This window comes from Mustela nivalis (assembly GCF_964662115.1).
Source record: "Mustela nivalis genome assembly, chromosome: 1".
NCBI lineage: Eukaryota > Metazoa > Chordata > Mammalia > Carnivora > Mustelidae > Mustela > Mustela nivalis.
The window spans coordinates 209,537,823-209,561,502 of NC_139020.1; the positions used below are offsets into that span (position 1 = coordinate 209,537,823).

At 40.7% G+C, this 23,680-nt stretch overlaps 1 protein-coding gene across 1 annotated transcript; it reads right to left on the reverse strand.

The window, feature by feature from the left end:
• Positions 1 to 1,410: 1,410 nt before the first annotated feature.
• LOC309865740 (olfactory receptor 7D4-like) lies at positions 1,411 to 2,346 on the reverse strand (the record flags this gene model as incomplete). The annotated part of the gene is made up of 1 exon (XM_082732480.1): positions 1,411 to 2,346. The coding sequence occupies one exon, from the start codon at positions 2,344 to 2,346 to the stop codon at positions 1,411 to 1,413; it is 936 nt and encodes a 311-aa protein (XP_082588606.1).
• Between the last annotated feature and the right edge of the window lie 21,334 nt (positions 2,347 to 23,680).

Genomic DNA, 23,680 nt, shown 5'->3' on the forward strand with positions numbered 1-23,680 from the left:
ATGGAACGTGGGCAAGAGAGAGAGGAGAAGTGACACATGGAAGAAAATACATCAGTTAATTTTATATTAAGTCAGCTTCCACAGGGAATGAGAGAGTTTTCATCCTGTGGGGAAATTCTGGAAAATGCTACAAAATACAAACCTCAGAAATATCCTAGCCAATGAGTGAAAGACATGATAAACCCCATAACTCTCCATCAAGGGCTGTCTTTGTTGGGGCATAATGCTACAAAATACAAACCTCAGAAATATCCTAGCCAATGAGTGAAAGACATGATAAACCCCGTAACTCTCCATCAAGGGCTGTCTTTGTTGGGGCATATCTTTTGCCACAACTATTGGGCAAAGTTGGTGCTGGCTGAGGCTGGCATTTGGCAGTCATGCGGTGGACATGTAGGGAGATCCCAGGTAATGTGGAGAAATGTGGACAGCATCTACCACTCCATCCTTCACTGAACACTCAATTCTATCAACATTCTTCTCAGATGAGCTAAGTTCTGAATGCATTCTACATGTGTGTAAATACCATTCTTGATGACACCTCCAGAGAGTCTCAGAAAAAGAAATTAAACCATGTGAAAGAATAACTCTTATTCTATTGTATTGGTCATCACATGTTTTAGGATCTTAGAGGGTGCATCTTAAAGTTGCATATATGAGAAATAAAAGTCAAGTAAAAGAAGGAAAGAGAGGAAGGAAGGAAAGGGGGAAGGATCACAAGGAATGAAGCTACATCTCAGGTTTCCTAGGCAGCATATTGCTATGAATATAATCATGGAAATCTAGATTCTTATTTTGAAGTTGAAAATCACATCGCTGTTCATATAAAAAGTAGAATAGAAATTCTGTGTCAGCCAGCCAGGTTATAATCTAACTCAGTTTCACTCTCTTCTTTTGAGAAGTCAGGTGAATGAGGGGAAATGTCTTCAGGACACATTTTCAAGGTGACGTAAAGTCAAACATGTGAAGGAACAAAGAGGCACAGTTCTGATATGGTAAACACTTTGGTATGATCATGCATGATTTCATTCCATTTCTTGTGGGGAAAACAAGCACACAAATAAATGAAGGTGAAGTACCTCATTGTTTTAGAGGATAGTTTTGGGGGCAACCACAGTAGCACAATAGGACGGGTAGTTTAAGCCTAAAGTTGGAAATCTTAAGAATGACTACAAGAAAGCTAGACAAACATGGAATTTTATGGACAGCATATAGAGAAGACAATTGAGAAAGTTCTTTGGAGGGATTTGCTGAGGAGAGACTAATACAAAAACAAATAAAAGAGAATTGATGGGAGCTTTGGGGAATGGATAAATCAAACATGTTTATGAGAAGGGAAGGAGACAGATTCAAGTTCACATTTCCCTTTGCAGCCCCCAATGTCCACTTGGTTCTGAGGCAAGTGGCCCATCATGGACATGAAGCTGCTCTGCTGAGCTTTCGCAGGGCTCCCTTCACATCCTTGTTCCTCAGGCTGTAGATGAAGGGGTTCAGCATGGGGGTGACCACAGTGTACATCACTGAGGCAACCGAGCTTCTCTGGGAAGAATGGGTCACAGCAGATGTGAGGTAGACCCCAAGGCTTGTGCCATAGAACAAAGAGACCACAGAGAGATGAGACCCACAAGTAGAAAATGCTTTATACTTTCCCTCAGTGGAGGTCATCCTCATTAAGGAGGAGACAATCTGCGAGTAAGAGAAGAGGATCCCAGTGAGAGGAAACATGCACAACAGGGCAGTGGCAACATACAAGCAGATGTTATTGATGAGGGTGTCAGAACAGGCCACCTTGAGAACCTGAGCCAGTTCACAGAAGAAATGTGGAAGTTCCGTGTCTGGACAGAAAGTCAACTGCCCTACCAGTAGAATATGAATCAGGGAAACCAAGAAAATGGTGAGCCAACAAATCAGAACCAGGAGGACACAGAGTCGTGGGTTCATGATGACAGAGTAGTGCAAGGGGTGGCAGATGGCCACATACCTGTCATAAGCCATCACCGTCAAGAGGAAATCATCCATTCCAGCAAAAACCATAAAAAAATACACCTGAGTGATGCATCCTATATAGGAAATATCTTTGCTGTGTGCCTGGATGTTCAGCAGCATCTTGGGGATGGTGGTGGAGGTGAAACAGATGTCAACAAGGGACAGGTTGGAGAGGAAGAAGTACATAGGGGTGTGGAGATGGGGGTCAAAGAGGATAGCCAGGATAATGAGCAGGTTTCCCAGCACAGTGACCAGGTACATGGACAGGAACAAGCCAAAGAGGAGAGGCTGTAGTTCTGGATCTTCTGAGAGGCCCAGAAGGAGGAACACTGATACTTCTGTCTTGTTTCCTGCTCCCATGTAGCTGGTGTGTTTGCTGGAGAAGGAGACAAAAGCAACCTTCAATGAACAGCCAGCTGGCACTTCCTAGTATTTACCTTTGATCCCATTTTGCATCACATCCTTTATCCTTCATTAGTCCTTCCAATGCCAGTGATCCACTCATTGAAGTGGTAGCCCATTTCTGTTCTAAATGTACATAATCATTCAGACTATCTTTGACTTGGCGGAAATCTCTTTTTATCTGCTACTTACTGGTTCTAATTCTTCTATTCAAATCTGTGGATATAAACTGGTTTCTTCCTTGAGATGATCTTCCAAAATAATTGAAGACATTTAAGATCTTTGATAACTTTCTTTATTCTGATAACCCTATCCTAATGATTAAGATAGGTTTTCAACTCAAACAACATTCACTCTGCAACCTGGTGTGTCCTACTAATGTCATAGTTAACTCTCAAAATGTCTTTTCTCCCCTAAAAATGTGTTTAGTGTTATTGCCTTTTTATAATAACGATTCAAAATGCTTTTGTGCACAGTACCATGTCAATAAATAACTATTTTCATTAATGTATTACTTTTATGGCAATCACTTTTTGGTAAATAACTGTCCCCAAATACAGTATTATGGAACTGTCATTAGAAAAAGGGATCTTGAGTCAGACTTTCTGGAATAAAACATTTGGTCTACCAACTTACTCTCTGTGTGACCCTAACAAAGTTGATAATCTCTTGTCGCTGCAGATATCTCAGTTCTATTATGGGAGTAGTAAATATTCCCTGCATTGCAAGCCTGGGGAGTGAATTGAATGAGATGACATATGTAATGTTTCTAGTGTGGTTCTTGTGACATACAGAGGACATTTGACAAATGTGGGCTTCTGTTCTTACCATTACAAAAACGTTGTCTTGTATGGCTATCGTTTATCAATATTCTACTTAAACTGTGGCAGACATCAAAGATGGAATTCTGATCATCATAAACACACAGGTATGTCACCTGTTTTGACTACCATGTAGCGCTTCTAGTTAATGAAGCCCCTATGCTTTCCTCTTTCTGATACCATCTGCCAAGTGGATTCTTCCAAGAAAGAAGAAAAAGCCTATGGACTACGTAAATAAGAAGAGGGGAAAATTACAAATCATTAAAATGAAATACAAAGCATGTGTGAGAGTGTATACTGTATGTTCATGCTCACAAGTGGGAGTGTATAACATTAAAAATCAGAACAGTTAATTGCAAAAAAGATTGATTTGATAAAAAATATTTAAAGCTTCTATAAATCAAACCATCCTAAAAATTGAAAGGAAAATTTAAGATGTGAAAATAAATGCCTACATCTCGATAATAGAAAAAGTTTTTATATTATTAATGTCTATAGAATGCTAATTAATTAAAAAGAAAACAGAACCACTGAGGACCAGTTTATCTTAGGATGGTGGGTATAAAAGACTTCTCTGAAATATGAATATTTGAGCTGCTAGAGGAAGAATGGGTAATTAACTAAGAGAAACAAGGAGAGGGGACACATTTTGGGCAGAAAGAATAGAATTTGCAGTTTCCGCAAGTTGGGTGAGCTTGGTAATGGAAGGGATTTAAGAGGCCAGTGAGATGCAGAGCAGACAGTGAGGTTCATGAGGGACAGAGTGTGTGAGGAGCACATGGAGAGCTTCCTGTACAATTCCTTAATGTGCCTATCCTGTTAGTAATTATATATATATATTACATAATATATATATATTACATATAATATATATTACATAATAATATATATATATTACATATATAATGTATATCTATCGATATCTAGATATATAATATATTTTTTGTGGGCTAGAAATGGAGGCTGTTTTTGCTCACCATTGTTTTCCCAGGGTCTTACATAGTGTCTGCACATAGTAGTTGTTCAACACATGCAAATGTTAGATGTATAATAAAGACTGAGACCAAAAGCGTCAACTAGAATGCAAAAAAGGGAATCTTCAAGCTCATCGTATACCTGAATGTGAACACAAAATAGAATAGTAAGTTTAAACACAATGCATTCATACCTACTTAAAAGAGTAGGATATCATGAACAAGTCATACCTATTCTAGGAATGGAAAGATGTTTGATGCTAGGATGTTTGCAAAAACAGCTCACCACAAATAAAGGGAAATGAAGAGGAATCATAAGCATAATCACAATAGAAAATGGATTTGAGAAAATGCAGCAGCTGGGTGCCTGGTTGGCTCAGGTGGTTAGGTGATTGCCTTCAGCTCAGATCATGATCCCGGAGTGGAGTCCCAGAATGGAGTCTTGCATTGGCTCCCTGGTCAGTAGGGATTCTGTTCTCCCTCTGATGCTACCCCCTCTTATGTACTCTCTCTCTCTAAAATAATAAATAAAATTATTTTAAAATGGTGGGGGTATTGGGGGGCTCAGGTCATGATCCCAGGGTCCTGGGATTGGCCCCTGCATGGGTCTCACTGCTTAGTGGGAAGCCTGTTTCTCCCTTTCCCACTCCCCCTGCTTGTATTCCCTCTCTTGCTGTCTCTCTCTCTCTCTCTGTGTCAAATAAATAAATAAAATCTTAAAAAAAAAAAAAAAGGAAAATGTAGTAGCCATTCCTGTAGTTAGTTTCCAGGATAGAGCTTCTCATTAAGGAGGAAACTAAGAACAATTTTTTTCTTTCTTTTATTTTTTTGAAGATTTTATTTATTTATTTATTTGTCAGAGAGAAAGAGAGAGAGAAAGCGAGTGAGCGCATGCACAAGCAGGCAGAGTGGCAGTCAGAGGCAGAGAGAGAAGTAGGCTCCCTGCCAAGCAAGGAGTCTGATGCGAGACTCCATCTCAGGACCCTGGGGTCATGACCGCAGCCGAAGGCAGCAGCTTAAATGACTGAGCCACCCAGGCATCCCAGAACAATTTCTTAACCCAGTGAGGAATAGCTGTTGAAAATTGCAGCCAATGGAATACTCTACATTAAAATACTGAAATGTTGGGGCGCCTGGGTGGCTCAGTGGGTTAGGCCGCTGCCTTCGGCTCAGGTCATGATCTCAGGGTCCTGGGATCAAGTCCCGCATCGGGCTCTCTGCTCAGCAGGGAGCCTGCTTCCTCCTCTCTCTCTCTCTGCCTGCCTCTCTGCTTGCCTCTCTGCCTACTTGTGATCTCTCTCTATCAAATAAATAAATAAAATCTTAAAATAAATACTGAAATATTTGTGTTAAATTCATGAAAAGGACAAGGCAGTCCATTCCAAATTTAATCATTCAACATTCTCATGAACATTTAAAGAGATTGATGAGAAAAGGAAATTAGCCTGTCAAATGCCAGAAATAATGACATAATTTGTAGATATATAGTGGATACAAAAGGAAAACAAAATAATATAGAACTATTAAGTGCTTTCAGTAAGTCAGGGGATATAATAGAAAAATCCAGTCAGAGGAGGAACAAAATAGTCAATACCTTGTGTTTTAGAGATCTTCAGTGAGTAGTTAATGACTAAATAGTGGGACAGACAGTTGAACAGGAGTCTACAATTCATGTGTAAGAATAGAGAAGAGGAGGACACTCACTGGAAAATAACTTACCGGAGAGAGGATCTAGACTCTGAAAGAGAGAAAAGGAAACTTAGCAAGAGCTAGAAAATACTGACTTAAGTAGCATGTAAAGCAACTTCTAAATATAGCGACTTCAGTTTTGTTGACTAACTAAATATGGGACTGTTTCATTATTTTACAGATAAAGCCCAGTGCCCACCTTCTTAACCTTTTCCCTCGTACTCCTCCAGCTCTGACTGGGAAGCAATGATCCTACCCTCTCTGAGGGTCATCAATGAAGCTTTCACTTCTCTATAGTCTATCTTGGAGAAGCCCTTTTGGGTTTTTCCCTAGGCTGACAACAGAGAATTATAGGAAAGGGGCAGCAGGGATCTGTTATTATCATCTCAAAGGTTAAGTTCTTAGAGCTCCTCATTAAGTAAATTGCTCTACTGGTGTTCTTCTCTCTGCATTCCCTTAGGATAGAAAGATGAAAGAATGGGGAAATGTCAGATAATGCTATTTCTGTGTAGACAGCAGCTGACCAAGATGAAGATACTTTCTTCAAGGGTAAAGTCTTTTCTCTTTGGACTTTAATGAAAGGTTTCTCCCAAGGAATGTTTAACTCCTATGAGAACCAAACCCAGGAGTGAATGTTCCATGATGTTCATCTCTTCAGAAGTTTTTGAAGATTTCAAAGATCGCTTGGTGTCTGCAGTGTCATGGGGGTAAAGAAGTTATTCCTGAAGAAAAGCAGAGTGGTTAATAGTTTTTGTTCTGTCAAAAGGACTAACCAAATGAGGAATGAAAGTATCCCTTGACATTTGCTGGTGACATGGAGGCTAGGGAGGGCTCCATTTTTCATCTCTAACATGAGGGAGAGGGTCATAAACAATCCAGGTAGAGTGGGTTGATGAATGGATGATATACAGATGCCACTATAAACCATCTATAAATTTTGTCAGGGAAGGTAAGGATAGAGGTAAAACATGGTATGGGAAATCATGGAGTATGGATGGGTAACAAAATTTTTGTTTAATGTAAAATAAGGGAACACGTATCATTTCAAAGAGTGTGATCATATTTACTGCAGACATTTGAGTACACAACACATACTGACTACACAATTCACAGGATGCATGTACAATCTAAATCAATGGCAATCATAAGGTGCTGTATCACTGATGTGTAGGATATGTAGGTCTGGAAATCAAGGCTTGTTAGTAGAAGCAGCCCTCTCTAATGTCATGCCCAGTGAACTGAGTGGGCAGTATTTGCTTCAGGTCTCCTCAACTCTGGCCTCAGCAGCTTTAGAGCTCTTGATGCCTACAAGGGTAGCACTTGCAAAGACATGGAAAAAATTCCCATAGAACTTCAAGTTATGCAATTGCCTGGTACTTGAGGTCCCTCATGGCAGGAAGAGGAGTCACCATCTTGGCAGAGTTAATTGACCCTAGTCATGAATGTTATTGTTTGAGCATGACATTGGCACACACTGGTATCCTATTATGTTCAGTCCATGGGTGGGAGCAGCCAGCAGCATCCTCAGAGCAAAGAGTGTTGGTTACAGATGGCTTTCAGGCATTTATGCTCCCACAGCAAGAGATTCGAGTGGTGTGATCTTGGGTAAGTGAGTCAGCTTCCTTTAGGTGAGGGCAATTCTCTTGAGAGGGCTAAAGGCTAGGAGCTGTCAGAAGGCCTCACTCCCTGAATCTGGAGAATAACCCCATAATTCTGAAGGGAGAAGTTGGCAACCCAGCCCCAGTTTACTCTCCACTCCATCATCATTTGGATAGTGACCCACAGCCATGTGTACAGGGTCCATGAGAGTTTATTTGTGATACATGAACATCAGGATTTGGGAAGAACTGTCTTTAGGAAGTGGGAGCCACACTGAGAAATTAAGGATCTTGAGTAAGGCTGAACCAAGCATAATGTCTTTCTGACCTGCTCCTTTGTAACCCAATTTTCTCCCACTAAGGCCATTAAAACAGACCATGAGATCAACCCGTGCCGCTAGTGGAAATTATTTGTGGGGTACTCCACAGGTACATCAAACTGAACCTTTCCAACAACAAACTCAATTTTTTCCCTCCCTCTCTCCTTCCTTTCTTAATAGGGATAAGATTGGGGGCGCTTGGATGGCTTTTTGGTTAAGCTATTAAGCATCTGCCTTGGCTCAGGTCAAGTTCCATCCCAGGGAGACTGCTTCTCTCTATCCCTCCACACCTCTCTCCCAACTGATGCTCTCTCTCTCTCAAATAAATAAGTAAAATCTTTTAAAAAATTTTAAAAATAAGGATGAGATAGGTAATTTGCATGGTCTATCTTTTCAAAACTTTTTAAAAAAATTTATTTATTTATTTATTTTCAGCATAACAGTATTCATTATTTTTTCACCACACCCAGTGCTCCATGCAATCCCTGCCCTCTATAATACCCACCACCTGGTACCCCAATCTCCCACCCACCTTGCCACTTCAAACCCCTCAGATTGTTTTTCAGAGTCCATGGTCTCTCATAGTTCACCTCCCCTTCCAATTCCCCCCCAACTCCCTTCTCCTCTCTAAGTCCCCATGTCCATACTGCCTAGAGCAATCTATACTTTTAATGCCATTCTGATCAAAACTCCACCGGTATTCTTCAAAGAGCTGGAGCAAATAATCCAAAAATTTGTATGGAATCAGAAGAGACCCCGATTCACTAAGGAAATGTTGAAAAACAAAAATAAAACGGGGTACATCACGTTACCTGATTTCAAGTTTTACTACAAAGCTGTGATCACCAAGACAGCATGGTCCTGGCATAAAAACAGACACATAGACCAGTGGAGCAGAGTAGAGAGCGCAGATATGGACCCTCAACTCTGTGGGCAAAAAATCTTTGACAAAACAGTAAAAAATATACAGTGGAAAAAAGACAGTCTCTTCAATAAATGGTGCTGGGAAAACTGGGCAGCTATATGTAGAAGAATGAAACTTGACCATTTTCTTACACCATACACAAAGATAAACTCAAAATGGATAAAAGACCTCAACATGAGTCAGGAATCCCTCAGAATCCTAGAGGAGAACATAGGCAGTAATCTCTTCGATATCAGCCACAGCAACTTCTTTCAAGATATGTCTCCAACGGTAAAGGAAACAAAAGCGAAGATGAACTTTTGAGACTTCATCAAAATCAAAAGCTTCGGCACAGCAAAGGAAACAGTCAACAAAACAAAGAGGTAACCCACAGAATGGGAGAAGATATTTGCAAATGACAGGACAGACAAAAGGTTGATATCCAGGATCTATAATGAACTCCTCAAACTCAACACACACAAAACAGACAAGCATATCAAAAAATGGGCAGACGATATGAACAGACACTTCTCCAATAAAGACATACAAATGGCTATGAGACATATGAAAAAATGTTCATCATCACTAGGCATCAGGGAGATTCAAATTAAAACCACACTGAGATATCACCTTACACGAGTTAGAATGGCCAAAATTAACAAGACGGGAAACAACATGTGTTGGAGGGGATGTGGAGAAAGGGGAACCCTCTTCCACTGTTGGTGGGAATGCAAGTTGGTGCAGCCTCTTTGGAGAACAGTGTGGAGATTCCTCAAGAAATTAAAAATAGAGCTTCCCTATGACCCTGCCATTGCACTCCTGGGTATTTACCCCGAAAATACAGATGTCATGAAAAGAAGGGCCATCTGTACCCCAATGTTTATAGCAGCAATGGCCATGGTCACCAAACTGTGGAAAGAACCAAGATGCCCTTCAACAGACCAATGGATAAGGAAGATGTCGTCCATATACACTATGGACTATTATGCCTCCATCAGAAAGGATGAATACCCAACTTTGTAGCAATATGGATGGGACTGGAAGAGATTATGCTGAGTGAAACAAGTCAAGCAGATAGAGTCAATTATCATATGGTCTTCAAAACTTTTTAATAGAAAACTTTCAAAACTTTTGAATTTGAAACATGAACCTATTCCTAAGACAAATAATTACTATTTTCAAGAAGGATAATAAGTCTCAAATTGCTAACATCACAACATTACCTTAGGCAAAGCCTGGTGTAGATGCAATTTGTGAATAAAAAATATGGAGGCTTTATTTAAAACAATTTTGATAAATAGGAAAGTGGACAAATTGGAGTTCATAGAAAGGATATGGTTAATTTGGGAAATTGTATCATAAAATGGATGGATTATACAAATTCTTTCATCTACTTGAAGAGTGATGTCTTAGTTTGGGCTGTTACAACAAAATATCATAACCTGGGTGGCTTTTACAACAAAAAATATTCCTCACAGTTCTGGAAGCTAGAAGTCTGAGATTGTCCCAGGACAATCAAGTTGTGGTGAAAGCTCTTTTCTGGGTTGCACATGGCTGACTTCTCATTGTATCCACACATGGCAGAGAGAAGAAACAAATTCTCTTGTGCTTCTCATAAGAATATTAATTCTATTCATGAAGGCTTTATCTTTATGGCTATCTAATCCTAATTATCTTCCAAGACTCCACCTCCTAATATCATCACTTTGGGGGTTAGGGTTTCAATGTTTGAATTTTGAGGGAACAGAAACTTTCAATCCATAGTAAGCACTAATGGGGAAGTGAGCTTCCATTGAGGAGGTGGATAGCTGCTACAAAAGGGGAATGGCACAATTTTATTTTTTCTTATAGATGAGTAATATTCCATTGTATATATAGATGACATCTTTGTACATTCATCTATTGATGGGCCCTTGCATTCCTTCCATATCTTGGGTATTGTAAATAAATCTGGAATAAACATAGGGGTACACATATCTTTTTGAATCAGTGTTTTTTTTTTATTTCTTTGTGTAAATACACAGCAGTGAAATTACTGAATCATATGGTAATTCTATTACTGAGCCATAAAAAAATAATGAAATATTGTCATTAAAACAACAGTGAAAGATCTAGAGGGTATAATGCTAAGTGAAATCAGAGAAAGACAAATACCATATAATTTCACTCATATGTGGAGTTTAAGAAACAGAGCTAATAAGGGAAAAAAGAGACAAAAACCCAGACTCTGAAATATAGATAACAAGCTGGTGGTTGTCAGAGGGAAGATGGGAGGGATATGGGTGAAATAGGGGAGGGGATTAAGAGTACATTCATTGTAATGAGCATTTAGTGATGTATAGAATTTTTGAATCATTCTATTATACACCTGAGATTAATATAACACTGTATGTTAATTATGCTGGAATTTTAAAAAACTGATTTTTTTTAATGAAATAAAGAAAAAGATTATTGGCACATTTGTTCTGAGAGAACTGGAGTATATTTTAAGTTCTATAATGTACTTACAGAATGATTCATCTATCTTCCCCCAAACAGTCTTTGGTATTAGTGGATCCATTACAGGGAATTCAGTCTTGCTTAAGGAAATCCATCCTCTCATTTAAAAATTTTACGAAGTGGGGGCACCTGGGTGGCTCAGTGGGTTAAATTCTCTGCCTTTGGCTCAGGTCATGGTCCCAGGGGATTGAACCCCGCATTGGGCTTCCTGCTGGGTGGGGAGGCTGCTTCCTCCTCTCTCTCTCTATCTGCCTACTTGTGATCTCTGTCTGTCAAATAAATAAATAAAAATATTTAAAAAAATTTTTAAAAAGTGAAATGGATGACATGGATTTCTTTCCCACTTCTATGAGTCTATAAACCTCTTAGTCTGCATTTATTTAAAAAACATGGTTCAAATATGGTTTCATTCATTTAACAAATATTTGAGTGCCTACCATGTGGTATGGACTCACTGTGTATAGTCAGATCTAAGTTGGCTAAAAACAGATCATACAATGACTATGTTGTGTAAGAGGTGGCAGATAGCCACAAACTGGTCATAGTGATGAGGGAGCAGGACGCTGGCTGAGGACAAAGTAAAAGCTGGCGCCTTGCACCCCCTCTTCACCCGCTCCCCTCCATATGTGTAGCATTCCTCAGGCACCCCTGACTGCCATAAAAAGATAAATAGTTAACTTGCAGGGATCGCAATCCTGCAGAACAGGAATCTCCCTTGCTCTACAGATGTCCTAGAGACCTAAACAGGGAGGTTACCTTATCAATAGCACAAATTTCCAGAGGCAAATAACTTTCAGTTCCTGAAACCCTAATGTCTCCCTCCCACCATAAACTGGAGGAGACTGAGGTAGAAGGGAATGTAAATGACAGCAGGATCATAATACCCCACCAAGAATCTCCCAATTATCTTGATGTTAATGCCTGACCTAAAGACGACATTGATCAAGCCATAAGGGCAAGGACTTCCCCCGGCACCTTGTAGGCCCTCCCTAACATGTGAAAACTCTGTTGAAACCTCCCATCCCTTCACCGCCTCCCCCCAACCACGGGGTATATAACATGCCTACCCTCACAACCTGGGGCAGCAGCTCTTCCTGTTCCTGTGCTTTAATAAACCACCATTTTGCACCAATGACGTCTTAAGAATTCTTTCTTTAGTCGTCGGCTCCGAACCTCCTCACCCCACTGAACCTGACTTAGGTCCTGGGACTTCATCATTTTTGGCGAGCCAGCCAGGAGTTTTATAAGTCTTTACATTTGGACTCTGAGCTTCGGTGCAAAATTGGTGAGTACTTTCTCTCCTTTTCCTGTATTCTCATTCCAGGGCTTTTCAAGGAGTATGGTCTTATTGGAACACTTGCATGTCAATTGCTCAGGCTGTAATCCTCTAGCCCATGGCTACTCTATGGGGAGGAGAACGTCTGCCTTTTGGTTGTAAGCTAGTACCCTGGCTGGAATGGCAATAAGGCCCAGAAACTTGATGGCCTCACTCTATTCCTGTTCTTATAGAAAGTTGTCTCTCTTGGGCACGGGACAGCCACCTAAGTCACCAGGACGGCTGCCAATCTTAAGACTCCCGTGTGAAGTTTCCTTCTGATTGATCTAATGTGATCCCCTCCACATCCCTGGTCTAGCCACTTCTGGCCACGGGACCTCCACTGGGAGCCGGCCGAAATCAGTACCCGATTGAATTAAAACGCAACCGGGGACTGTTTCCTAGGGAAGTTGGCTGCAATGGCCACATATGTTGGAATGTCGCATAGACCATGATGGATTTCAGACTTTACTGTTTCTTGTCAGTGTCTTCTACAAACTACTTATAGCTATGAAATTGGGTAATTTCCCCTTGCCAAACTTTTCTAGTATTTCCATGGGTTAATATGGCAAAACAGTATGCAGTCTTCAGGACAGACAATGGCTTGGCATGGCACAGTTTCCTAGTCCATTCACCAGGCACCCATCTTTAGCCTGGGATGCAACGGGGAAGTGGAGGGACGCCGGCACCCCTCCAGGGCCTTTTAAGGCATGATGTTGATCAATAGCGTATTTTGAGGGACACCTCCGGTTGCTTTTGACACCTAAAACCTCTGACATCCCTGTGTGGGACGCCACCCAGGAGTCAGGGGATTTGGTAATGGACCTTCATTACTTTTCTGGAAACATGGCCTCAGTAGGCTTCTTCAGTTCCCAAGGACTCTACCTTGGGGTGCCTTTTAACCCACTGGAAATAATTTGGATTGCAAGACTTAGGAAAGGACTGAGCTCCTGTAACACTGCACGGCCTCAGTGGGATCTATCAGTTAGATCTCCTCTGCAGGAAGCAGGACAAATGAACCTAGGGTGCCTGCATTGCTCAGACCTAGGCCTTCATTGCTCTACACCAGGACCCCAGACTAAGGGGCTTTTGTGGAATGTGTTTGCCCAAATGAGTCAGCTAGTAAACTTTCTCCTGACATATTGGATGGTAATTATGTAAATAAGCCTTCTTCTAGTAAACCCAGGTTGCTGGGCCATCCCTAGCAAAGGGGACTCTGGATTTATTTCTGTTTCTCCTAATAGATGTGAGGGCTTCTCCCTCCCTCACTTCCCGTGTTAATGGCTATAACTGGAGCCAACTGGGGTTGGCCTAACTCGAGACAGAGACCATAAGGAATATTCCCAAGCAGCTGCCGAAACTCTCTTTGTTTCGGGGAAGTTTCCCTGTGTTCTCTGGCCTGACTTGGACTGCCTAACCCCTCCCCCCTTGCTGGTGGGAAAGCATGGCGTCTGCTCCTCTGTTGGGGCTTATGAGCTCTAAAACCGGGAATCTTTTCTCTGCCTCCTGGCAGCACTTTGTTTCCTCTGTTTCCCCCTTCTTCTGTTTCTGCACCAACGTGCGTGCAGCCTGCATGACTAGCTTCTAGATCATGCACCACGGCTCCTTCTCTCTCTACTGTCAAGGAGCAAGAAGAGCACCCCCTGGACCTAACACCCCCACTCCAGATCTCAGGTAAACATTCAAAGTGGAGTGGGTCCAGGTGGAACATAAATCAGTATTGGAACTAAGTTAAGTTTGTTGGTTTAATTAAGACCTGTATTTTAAGTTAACAGCAGTAAATGTGAAGCTTTTATTCTATCAAAGTTTACTGAAGGTCAAATAAGCTTGTGTTATTTATTAAAATTTGTTAGCAACGAAATGACTAAACTGATGGTTAATTGTCTGTCTCAAAATTCTAATGGGTAATTGCTGAAGTAGCTTTCAAAGTCTTTGGTAACCTGAAAGTTTTAAAGTTTTGCTTGGATGACAAATGGAATTGAATTGTGGACATCTATATCTTAACCAAACAGGATAAAGTGCTAAGTCGTTAATTACTGGATGTAGGGTTGGGCTTTTGACTTCTTACTGCAAAGAAACTAAGAGTATTTAAATCTGCTGGTAAACTTGTTTTCCACTTAACTGATTCATAAATTGCCACCTGAAGAATTCTGTTGTAACAGTTCACAATTGGTTAATAACTAAAGGTGTTTCTAAGAATACAAAGTTCTGCTTAGTGTAACTAAGACTGATGGAAATAAAGGGAAACTGTATGTAGGAAAGTAGGAGATATGTAAGAAAGATTTAAGAAATGGGAATACATTTTGTTGAAGGTAAAGGAAGGTAATTTCGTCCTAAATGAGATGGTTGTTTGGAAGGAAATGGCTTGGGACAAAACCTGAATGCAAAGGAGAGTTGTAGAAGGTTTGTGAAGGGAAATCTTCAGAAAAGGAATTTTAGCTATGGTCAAGAATGGATTAAGATTGAAATGAATGGGTTTTAAAGGTACATTGGTACAAGACTGAAATTGTCTCTGTTTAAAAGGACAATGTTTTCTTAGATCAATTGATCTGCTGTTAAGAAAATGTAAATGGTTTTCTCTTTGCCTGCCCAGAAAAACCAGTTTCTATGATGAGTTTTATCAGGTGTTTAACAACCCTAATTATATTTAGGCATGTGCTTCAAAACTTTCTAAGATTTTAGCAAATGTTGACAAGATTTAAATTGTAAATCTCTTTAACTCAGGCTTTTCCTTGGTATGTGAAGTTGCTCATGAAGTACTACTGAACCAATGATAAACCTTGGATTACATTTGGGAAAATACTATAACTATTCTAGAGATTCTATGCACTTCATAAAGTTTTAACGTTTTGAGAGATCATCACTTGATACTGTAATTATGGAAATGTTATGTATCACAGAAATAACCTGATTTCTTTGCAGCTAAATTGTAAACTCCCGTGTCTCTTTAGCTCTAACCATACCCACTCTGAGTTTTTGTCATTTATAATTGTTTTAATTCTCTTATTCTTAATGAGTTTTATCTTCAAGGAGATTCTTATAAAGGACTTTCAGGACAAATACAGATATTTGATATACTTGAAAATCCTAAAACTGAAATGGGTAAAAATTTCCAAAACTGACTAAAGCTGCATTCACCAGAATTAGTAACATGGGACTAAATGAACTAAAAGATTATAGTGTTGTGTCTCTTAATGTTTTGTCTTACTTTAAACATTGCTGGTTCTCTCTAATGTTTGCTCTTACAGACTAGGGATACTCCCTCCTAGTTATCTGTAACTTATAGAGATGTAAAAGTGCTCATTTGTAAAAGTGCTCAAAGCATTCACCTTTTCTCTCTATCTGAACCCTCTGAAACCAAAAGGTCTCAGTTAAGTATTCTTTCGTCCATGGCAATCAGTCATTTGCATAAGTTCAATAAGAATCTGTTCTCCTTGTAACCGGACACCATTGGAAACTGGTTATTTTACCAAGGCTTTGACTGGGATGTCATATTTGAGAAAGACATGCATAGATTCAGATATGACCAGACAGCTTTAAGGAACTAAGGTTGACTTTATGAAACCTGGAGCCATAAAGCCTCTTGGGACTGTTGGCCTGATACCTTGCTTACAGAGTTCCCAGCAGCCTCACCAGGTGAGTAAAGAATGTCACTCTTTGGTAGTTGCGGAGACTCAGAAGAGGAACTCGCCCAAATCAACAGGTATTGCAGGCATGCCTGATGGCAAGTACAGGGCTTGGCTTCTGGCCTGGAGAAGCTACTAAAAGTTCAACCTAGAGATTCCTTATACAAAATTCCAGCAAAGCAGATTCTAAAAGATCTATTGATCACACTCACTGTTCTTGCTGAGCTTATGTAAATAATGGGCCAAGTTTGTTAAAACTGGACTTGTTTCACAAGTGAATTAGTTCTGATTTGGCTATCACTGGAAATGAGGGTTACTTTAGAGAGAAAAATTATGTTTTAGTAACATGCCTTTATGGATATTAAATTCTAGATTTGATTGTCTTTAAATGTTTGTTTACCTAAGCTAAACAATTTGAGGTAAACTTCAGAGAAGTTACACAATAGCTCATTTAGATGATCTTCTTGCTTTTTATTTTGTGGGGATATTAGTAGAACCCCCTCACACATGATTAAACAACTAGAAAATGGGATCGATTCCCCTACAATTATATAACTTAACTAACACCTTATGTGTGGCTAGTATAATGAAATTGCCTAAAAGCCAGCCTATCACACTCCATAGGATTAACTATGGACTTGTGGAGATAATGGATGACCCCACTTTCTTTATGATAGGATCAAATGATGCATGGGGGACTCCCCTTATCTCTTGAAAAGTTTTCTCACTTGCCAGTGATCCTCTGTAATCAGGATATTGTTAAGCCTGGACCACTCAAAGGTCTTCTTTTTGGTTTCATCCCTTAGTCATATTTATCCTAGAGGCCACCTCTGTTGAGTTGCAATTGCAAACAGATGCTTTAGCTAAGCATAGATCAGCCCTCCTCATAAAAAGAGCCTTAAAGTTCACTATGGGACAGTCCCTGACTGTAATGACTTCACATCAGGTACAGATTTGTCTTAGAAGCCAAAGGCCACCAATGGATGATGGAGGCCGACTTATTAAGTACTGGGCTACACTAACAGATATGCCAGAAATAATACTTAAAACTTGTCAAATTTTAAACCTAGTTACCTGTATGCCTGAACTTGACCACTGTACTTCTTTCTCTATAGAGCAAAAATGTTCAGAGGTTATTGATCTTGCTTACTCTATATGGCCAGATTTAAGATGCCCCTGTTAAAAATACGAATGACAGTTGGTTTTCTGATGACAGTAGTTTTCATAGAAAGAATAAGAAAAGCTAGGTGTGTCATAGTTCTCACTAGCACTTTGCAATCGCCAAAGCCTAAGAATTAACATTTATACTGACTCCAAATATGCTTTCCTGGTACTACATGCCCATAGAGCTATTTGGAAGGAAAGGGGATTGGTATCAAGCCATAACTCCCCAATCAAATATGGGCCTAAGTTACAAAACCCTCCTTATCGCTATACTGAAGATGGTGTATATCAAATCTGGGATACATATTCGTGGTTCATACCCACACTGATTGGAAGGCTCAGTCAAAAGGCAGTTTTATGCTGGGAACAAAAGAATCACACGAATGGTACTTGGGCAAATAACATATGACATCGAGGATAGCTATCATTAGAAATGTGTTCCCAAATAATAGTACTCCAGGCTACTGAATGTTTTGCTACTGATTGGGTAAAAAGATGGAAAATGATCTGTTTTTAAATGGTATGATCACTTAGCATCCATTTTTGTTCCATCTGTGGGACTAGAGGATGTCATGTGGCATGTAGAAGCCCTTAATAAATACACTACAAAGGCACTTAGTGATTCACTAAATAGCATCTCCCTACTTAATACCGAAGTCTCACAATTACGCAAGGCAGTCCTATAAAATAGGATGGCCTTAGATGTCCTGACAGCAGCCCAGGGTGGCACATGTGCAATTATCAAGACAGAATGTTGCGTGTATATCCCAGACTATCACAAAAATGTCACAGGATTAATAAAGGATATGAATACCCAGATTAAGGCCTTACAAGATTCTTCTCTCTCTCTTAGTGATTGGTTAAGTTCCTAGTTTGGAGGAAGGGCTATGGCCAAATCTCCTTTTCCGGCTTCTCATTCTTATTGCCTTATTAACCTTAATATGTTGCTTTGTTCCATGTTTCTCTACTTGGTGCCGAGACTCCATTGCTACAATGACTTCACCATGACAGACGATCCTTGTCACGCGAAGACGCCTCTTCACTGTCAGCGCCGGCTGCAGCTGCCTCCACCTTTCGTAACTCCCTTATACGTTCCTGCCCTGATCAATATTGACCCGAGTAGGTAGTGACAGCTCTACATCCCTATTCAGCAGGAAGAAGTTACAGAAGATGAGACCTTCCACCTTCAACCACCTTAAAGATTTAAGGGTCAAAATTGTTCAGGGGGGAATGATGAGGGAGCAGGAGGCTGGCTGAAGACAAAGTAAAAGCTGGCGCCTTGCACCCCCTCTTCACCCGCTCCCCTCCATATGTGTAGCATTCCTCAGGCACCCCTGACTGCCATAAAAAGATAAATAGTTAACTTGCAGGGATTGCAATCCTGCAGAACAGGAATCTCCCTTGCTCTACAGATGTCCTAGAGACCTAAACAGGGAGGTTACCTTATCAATAGCACAAATTTCCAGAGGCAAATAACTTTCGGTTCCTGAAACCCTAATGTCTCCCTCCCACCATAAACTGGAGGAGACTGAGGTAGAAGGGAATGTAAATGACAGCAGGATCATAATACCCCACCAAGAATCTCCCAATTATCTTGATGTTAATGCCTGACCTAAAGACGACATTGATCAAGCCATAAGGGCAAGGACTTCCCCCGGCACCTTGTAGGCCCTCCCTAACATGTGAAAACTCTGTTGAAACCTCCCATCCCTTCACCACCTCCCCCCAACCGCGGGGTATATAACATGCCTACCCTCACAACCCGGGGCAGCAGCTCTTCCTGTTCCCGTGCTTTAATAAACCACCATTTTGCACCAATGACGTCTTAAGAATTCTTTCTTTAGTCGTCGGCTCCGAACCTCCTCACCCCACTGAACCTGACTTAGGTTCTGGGACTTCATCAATAGGTCATGGTGGTCTGGAGGAAGATGTCCAAATACACAAACACTATGAAAAGATACATCTGAGTGTTACAGCTTGCAAACATAACAGCTTTGTTCTCTGTATGGATGTTCACCAGCATTTCTGGAACCATGGTGGAATTGAAACAAATATCAGAAAGACAGGTGAAAGAGGATGAAGTTCATGGGTGAGTGGAGGTCATAGCCAGAGCTGATGGCAAGAATGACAAGTAGGTTTTCAAGGATTGTGACCAGGGATATGGACAAGAATAGTCTGAAGAAGAGAATCCCAAGAAGAAAATTCTTGGGAAAATAAAAACTGTTTGGTTTTCTGCTCCCATTTAGTTGTTGATTCTGCCAGGAAACAGGCAAAGCAATGCTAATTGAATAATTAGCATTACTTTAATTAATTAAATGTTCCTTTTGTTATTTACTTACTTACTTTTTATTTATTTATTTATTTATTTTTGTTGTTGTTGTTATCTTTTTTTTTAAAATTTTTTATTTTTTATAAACATATATTTTTATCCCCAGGGGTACAGGTCTGTGAATCACCAGGTTTACACACTTCACAGCACTCACCAAAGCACATACCCTCCCCAATGTCCATAATCCCACCCCCTTCTCCCAAACCCCCTCCCCCCAGCAACCCTCAGTTTGTTTTGTGAGATTAAGAGTCACTTATGGTTTGTCTCCCTCCCAATCCCATCTTGTTTCATTTATTCTTCTCCTAACCACTTAAGCCTTCATGTTGCATCACCACTTCCTCATATCAGGGAGATCATATGATAGTTGTCTTTCTCCGTTTGACTTATTTCGCTAAGTATGATACGCTCTAGTTCCATCCATGTTGTCGCAAATGGCAAGATTTCATTTCTTTTGATGGCTGCATAGTATTCCATTGTGTATATATACCACATCTTCTTGATCCATTCATCTGTTGATGGACATCTAGGTTCTTTCCATAGTTTGGCCATTGTGGACATTGCTGCTATAAACATTCGGGTGCATGTGCCCCTTTGGATCACTACATTTGTATCTTTAGGGTAAATACCCAATAGTGCAATTGCTGGGTCATAGGGCAGTTCTATTTTCAACATTCTGAGGAACCTCCATGCTGTTTTCCAGAGTGGCTGCACCAGCTTGCATTCCCACCAACAGTGTAGGAGGGTTCCCCTTTCTCCACATCCTCGCCAGCATCTGTCAATTGAGGAGTGCCCTCCTCAATGCCCATCACCTAATTACCCCATCTCCTCCTCCTGACCTCCCCTCCAGCAACCCTCAGTTTGTTTCCTAGAGTTAATAGTCCCTTATGGTTTGCCTCCCTCTCTGTTTTTATCCTAACCACCTCTCTTAAGCATCCATTTTATAGTAATCATGTCACATGTTTATGGAGCTTCAAAATGGCACATAAACATTATGTACCTCCTAATAGGAGGCACCAGAAAGGACCCAATGCTATTTCCCTGAGATTCCTGCCAAGGAAGCAGGACTTCAAACTAAAGTCTAGGTAGCATTGGACAAACCCAAATTGAGGGACATTCTACACAAGTTCTGACCTGTGCCCTTCAAAAATGCCAATGTCATCAGATACAAAGATAGTCTAGAACTGTTCCAGATTAAAGGAAGCTTAAGAGATGTGTCAATCAAGAAATGCATGATCCTGGACCTTCGTTTGCCTCAGGATAATTTTCAAAATAGGAATGAGTTCTGTAAATTTGTAGTAGTATTATATCAAAGTTACTATCTTGATTTTGATCATTGTATTGTGGTTGTGTGAGGAAAATGTCCTTGTTTTTAGGGAATACCAAAGAGTTAGAGGTAAAGAGGTACCATATCTGCAGTGTGACTTACTTACAAATGGTTCTGAAAACACATATGAAGAAGAGGAAGAGAGAAAAATGGTTGAAGAAAAAGTAAAGGTGGTAAAATTTAACATTTGGGGGATCTGGTCAAGGATATACATAGGAGCTATTTATGTTGTTCTTCCAACTTTTCTGTCAATCTGAAATGAGGTCAAAATTAAAAGTTAAAAAGTAGCAGTTTCGGGGGAGGAGGCAAGATGGCGGAGAAGTAGTAAGCTGAGACGACTTCAACTAGCAGGAGATCAGCTAGATAGCTTATCTAAAGATTTCAAACACCTGCAAATCCATCGGCATATCAAAGAGAAGAAGAACAGCAATTCTAGAAACAGAAAAACAACCACTTTCTGAAAGGTAGGACTGGCAGAGAAGTTAATCCAAAGTGACAGGAAGATAGACCCCGGGGGGAGGGGCTGGCTCCCAGCAAGCGGTGGGGCAACAGAGCGCAAAATCAGGACTTTTAAAAGTCTATTCCGCTGGGACGCCTGGGTGGCTCAGTTGGTTGAGCAGCAGCCTTCGGCTTGGGTCATGAGCCCGGCGTCCTGGGATCGAGTCCCACATCCGGCTCCTTGCTCGGCGGGGAGCCTGCTTCTTCTTCTGCCTCTGCCTGCCATTCTGTCTGCCTGTGCTCGCTCTCTCCCCTTCTCTCTCTCTGATAAATAAATAAAATCTTAAAAAAAAAAAGTCTATTCCGCTGAGGGACATTGCTCCAGAGGCTAAACCGGGGTGAAGCCCACGTGGGGTCAGCGTGGCCTCAGGTCCCGCAGGGTCACAGAAGGATCGGGGAGTGTCTGAGTGTCGCAGAGCTTGTGGGTATTGGAACAGGGAAGGCAGCTACAGAGACAGAGCCGACAGTAAGCTCGCAGCTCGGGGTTACCTTGAACCAATTGCAGGCTCGGTGAGCTCAGAGCGTGGCCGGAGGTCAGGCAGACTAGAGTTACTGGGTGCTGTTCTCTGAGGGCACACTGAGGAGCGTGGCCCCGGGCTCTTGGCTCCTCTGAGCCGAGACCAGGAGGCTGCCATTTGTATTCCTGTCCTCCGGAACTCTATGGAAAGTGCTCAGAGAACAAAAGCTCCTGAAAGCAAACCCGAGGGGATTACTCAGCCCGGCCCCTGGTAAGAGCGGTGCAATTCTGCCTGGGGCAAAGACACTTGAGAATCACTACACCAGGCCCCTCCCCCAGAAGATCAACAAGAAATCCAGCCGAGACCAAGTTCACCTATGAAGGAGTGTGGTTTCAATAACAAGGAGAGCAGCAGAATTCCAGACGAGGAGAAAGCAAAGCACGGAACTCATGGCTTTAGCCCTGTGATTTTTTACTCTTACAGTTAATTTAATTTTTTTTTCATTTTTTTCTCTTCTTTTGCTAAAATTTTTTTAAATTTTTACCCTTTTCTTTTTTAACGTTTTTAAACTAGTTTATCTAATATATATTTTTTCTTTTTTATACTTTCCTTTATTCGTTTTCTTTTTATAATTTTTTTTCTTTATTTTTGAACCTCTTTTTATCCCCTTTCTCCCCCCTCACAATTTGGGATCTCTTCTGATTTGGTTAAAGCATACTACCCTTTTAGTATTTTACTTGCTCCTTCATATACTCTTATCTGGACAAAATGACAAGGCAGAAAAATTCACCACAAAAAAAAGAACAAGAAGCAGTACCGAAGGCTAGGGGCCTAATCAATACAGACATTGGTAATATGTCAGATCTAGAGTTTAGAATGACAATTCTCAAGGTTCTAGCCGGGCTCGAAAAAGGCATGGAAGATATTAGAGAAACCCTCTCAGGAGATATAAAAGCCCTTTCTGGAGAAATAAAAGAACTAAAATCTAACCAAGTTGAAATAAAAAAAGCTATTAATGAGGTGCAATCAAAAATGGAGGCTCTCACTGCTAGGATAAATGAATCAGAAGAAAGAATTAGTGATATAGATGACCAAATGACAGAGAATAAAGAAGCTGAGCAAAAGAGGGACAAACAGCTACTGGACCACGAGGGGAGAATTCAAGAGATAAGTGACACCATAAGATGAAACAACATTAGAATAATTGGGATTCCAGAAGAAGAAGAAGGAGAGAGGGGAGCAGAAGGTATACTGGAGAGAATTATTGGGGAGAATTTCCCCAATATGGCAAAGGGAATGAGCATCAAAATTCAGGAGGTTCAGAGAACGCCCCTCAAAATCAAAAGAATAGGCCCACACCCCATCACCTAATAGTAGAATTTACAAGTCTCAGTGACAAAGAGAAAATCCTGAAAGCATCCCGGGAAAAGAAGTCTGTAACATACAATGGTAAAAATATTAGATTGGCAGCTGACTTATCCACAGAGACCTGGCAGGCCAGAAAGAGCTGGCATGATATTTTCAGAGCACTAAACGAGAAAAACATGCAGCCAAGAATACTATATCCAGCTAGGCTATCATTGAAAATAGAAGGAGAGATTAAAAGCTTCCAGGACAAACAAAAACTGAAAGAATTGGCAAACACCAAACCAGCTCTACAGGAAATATTGAAAGGGGTCCTCTAAGCAAAGAGAGAGCCTACAAGTGGTAGATCAGAAAGGAACAGAGACAATATACAGTAACAGTCACCTTACAGGCAATACAATGGCACTA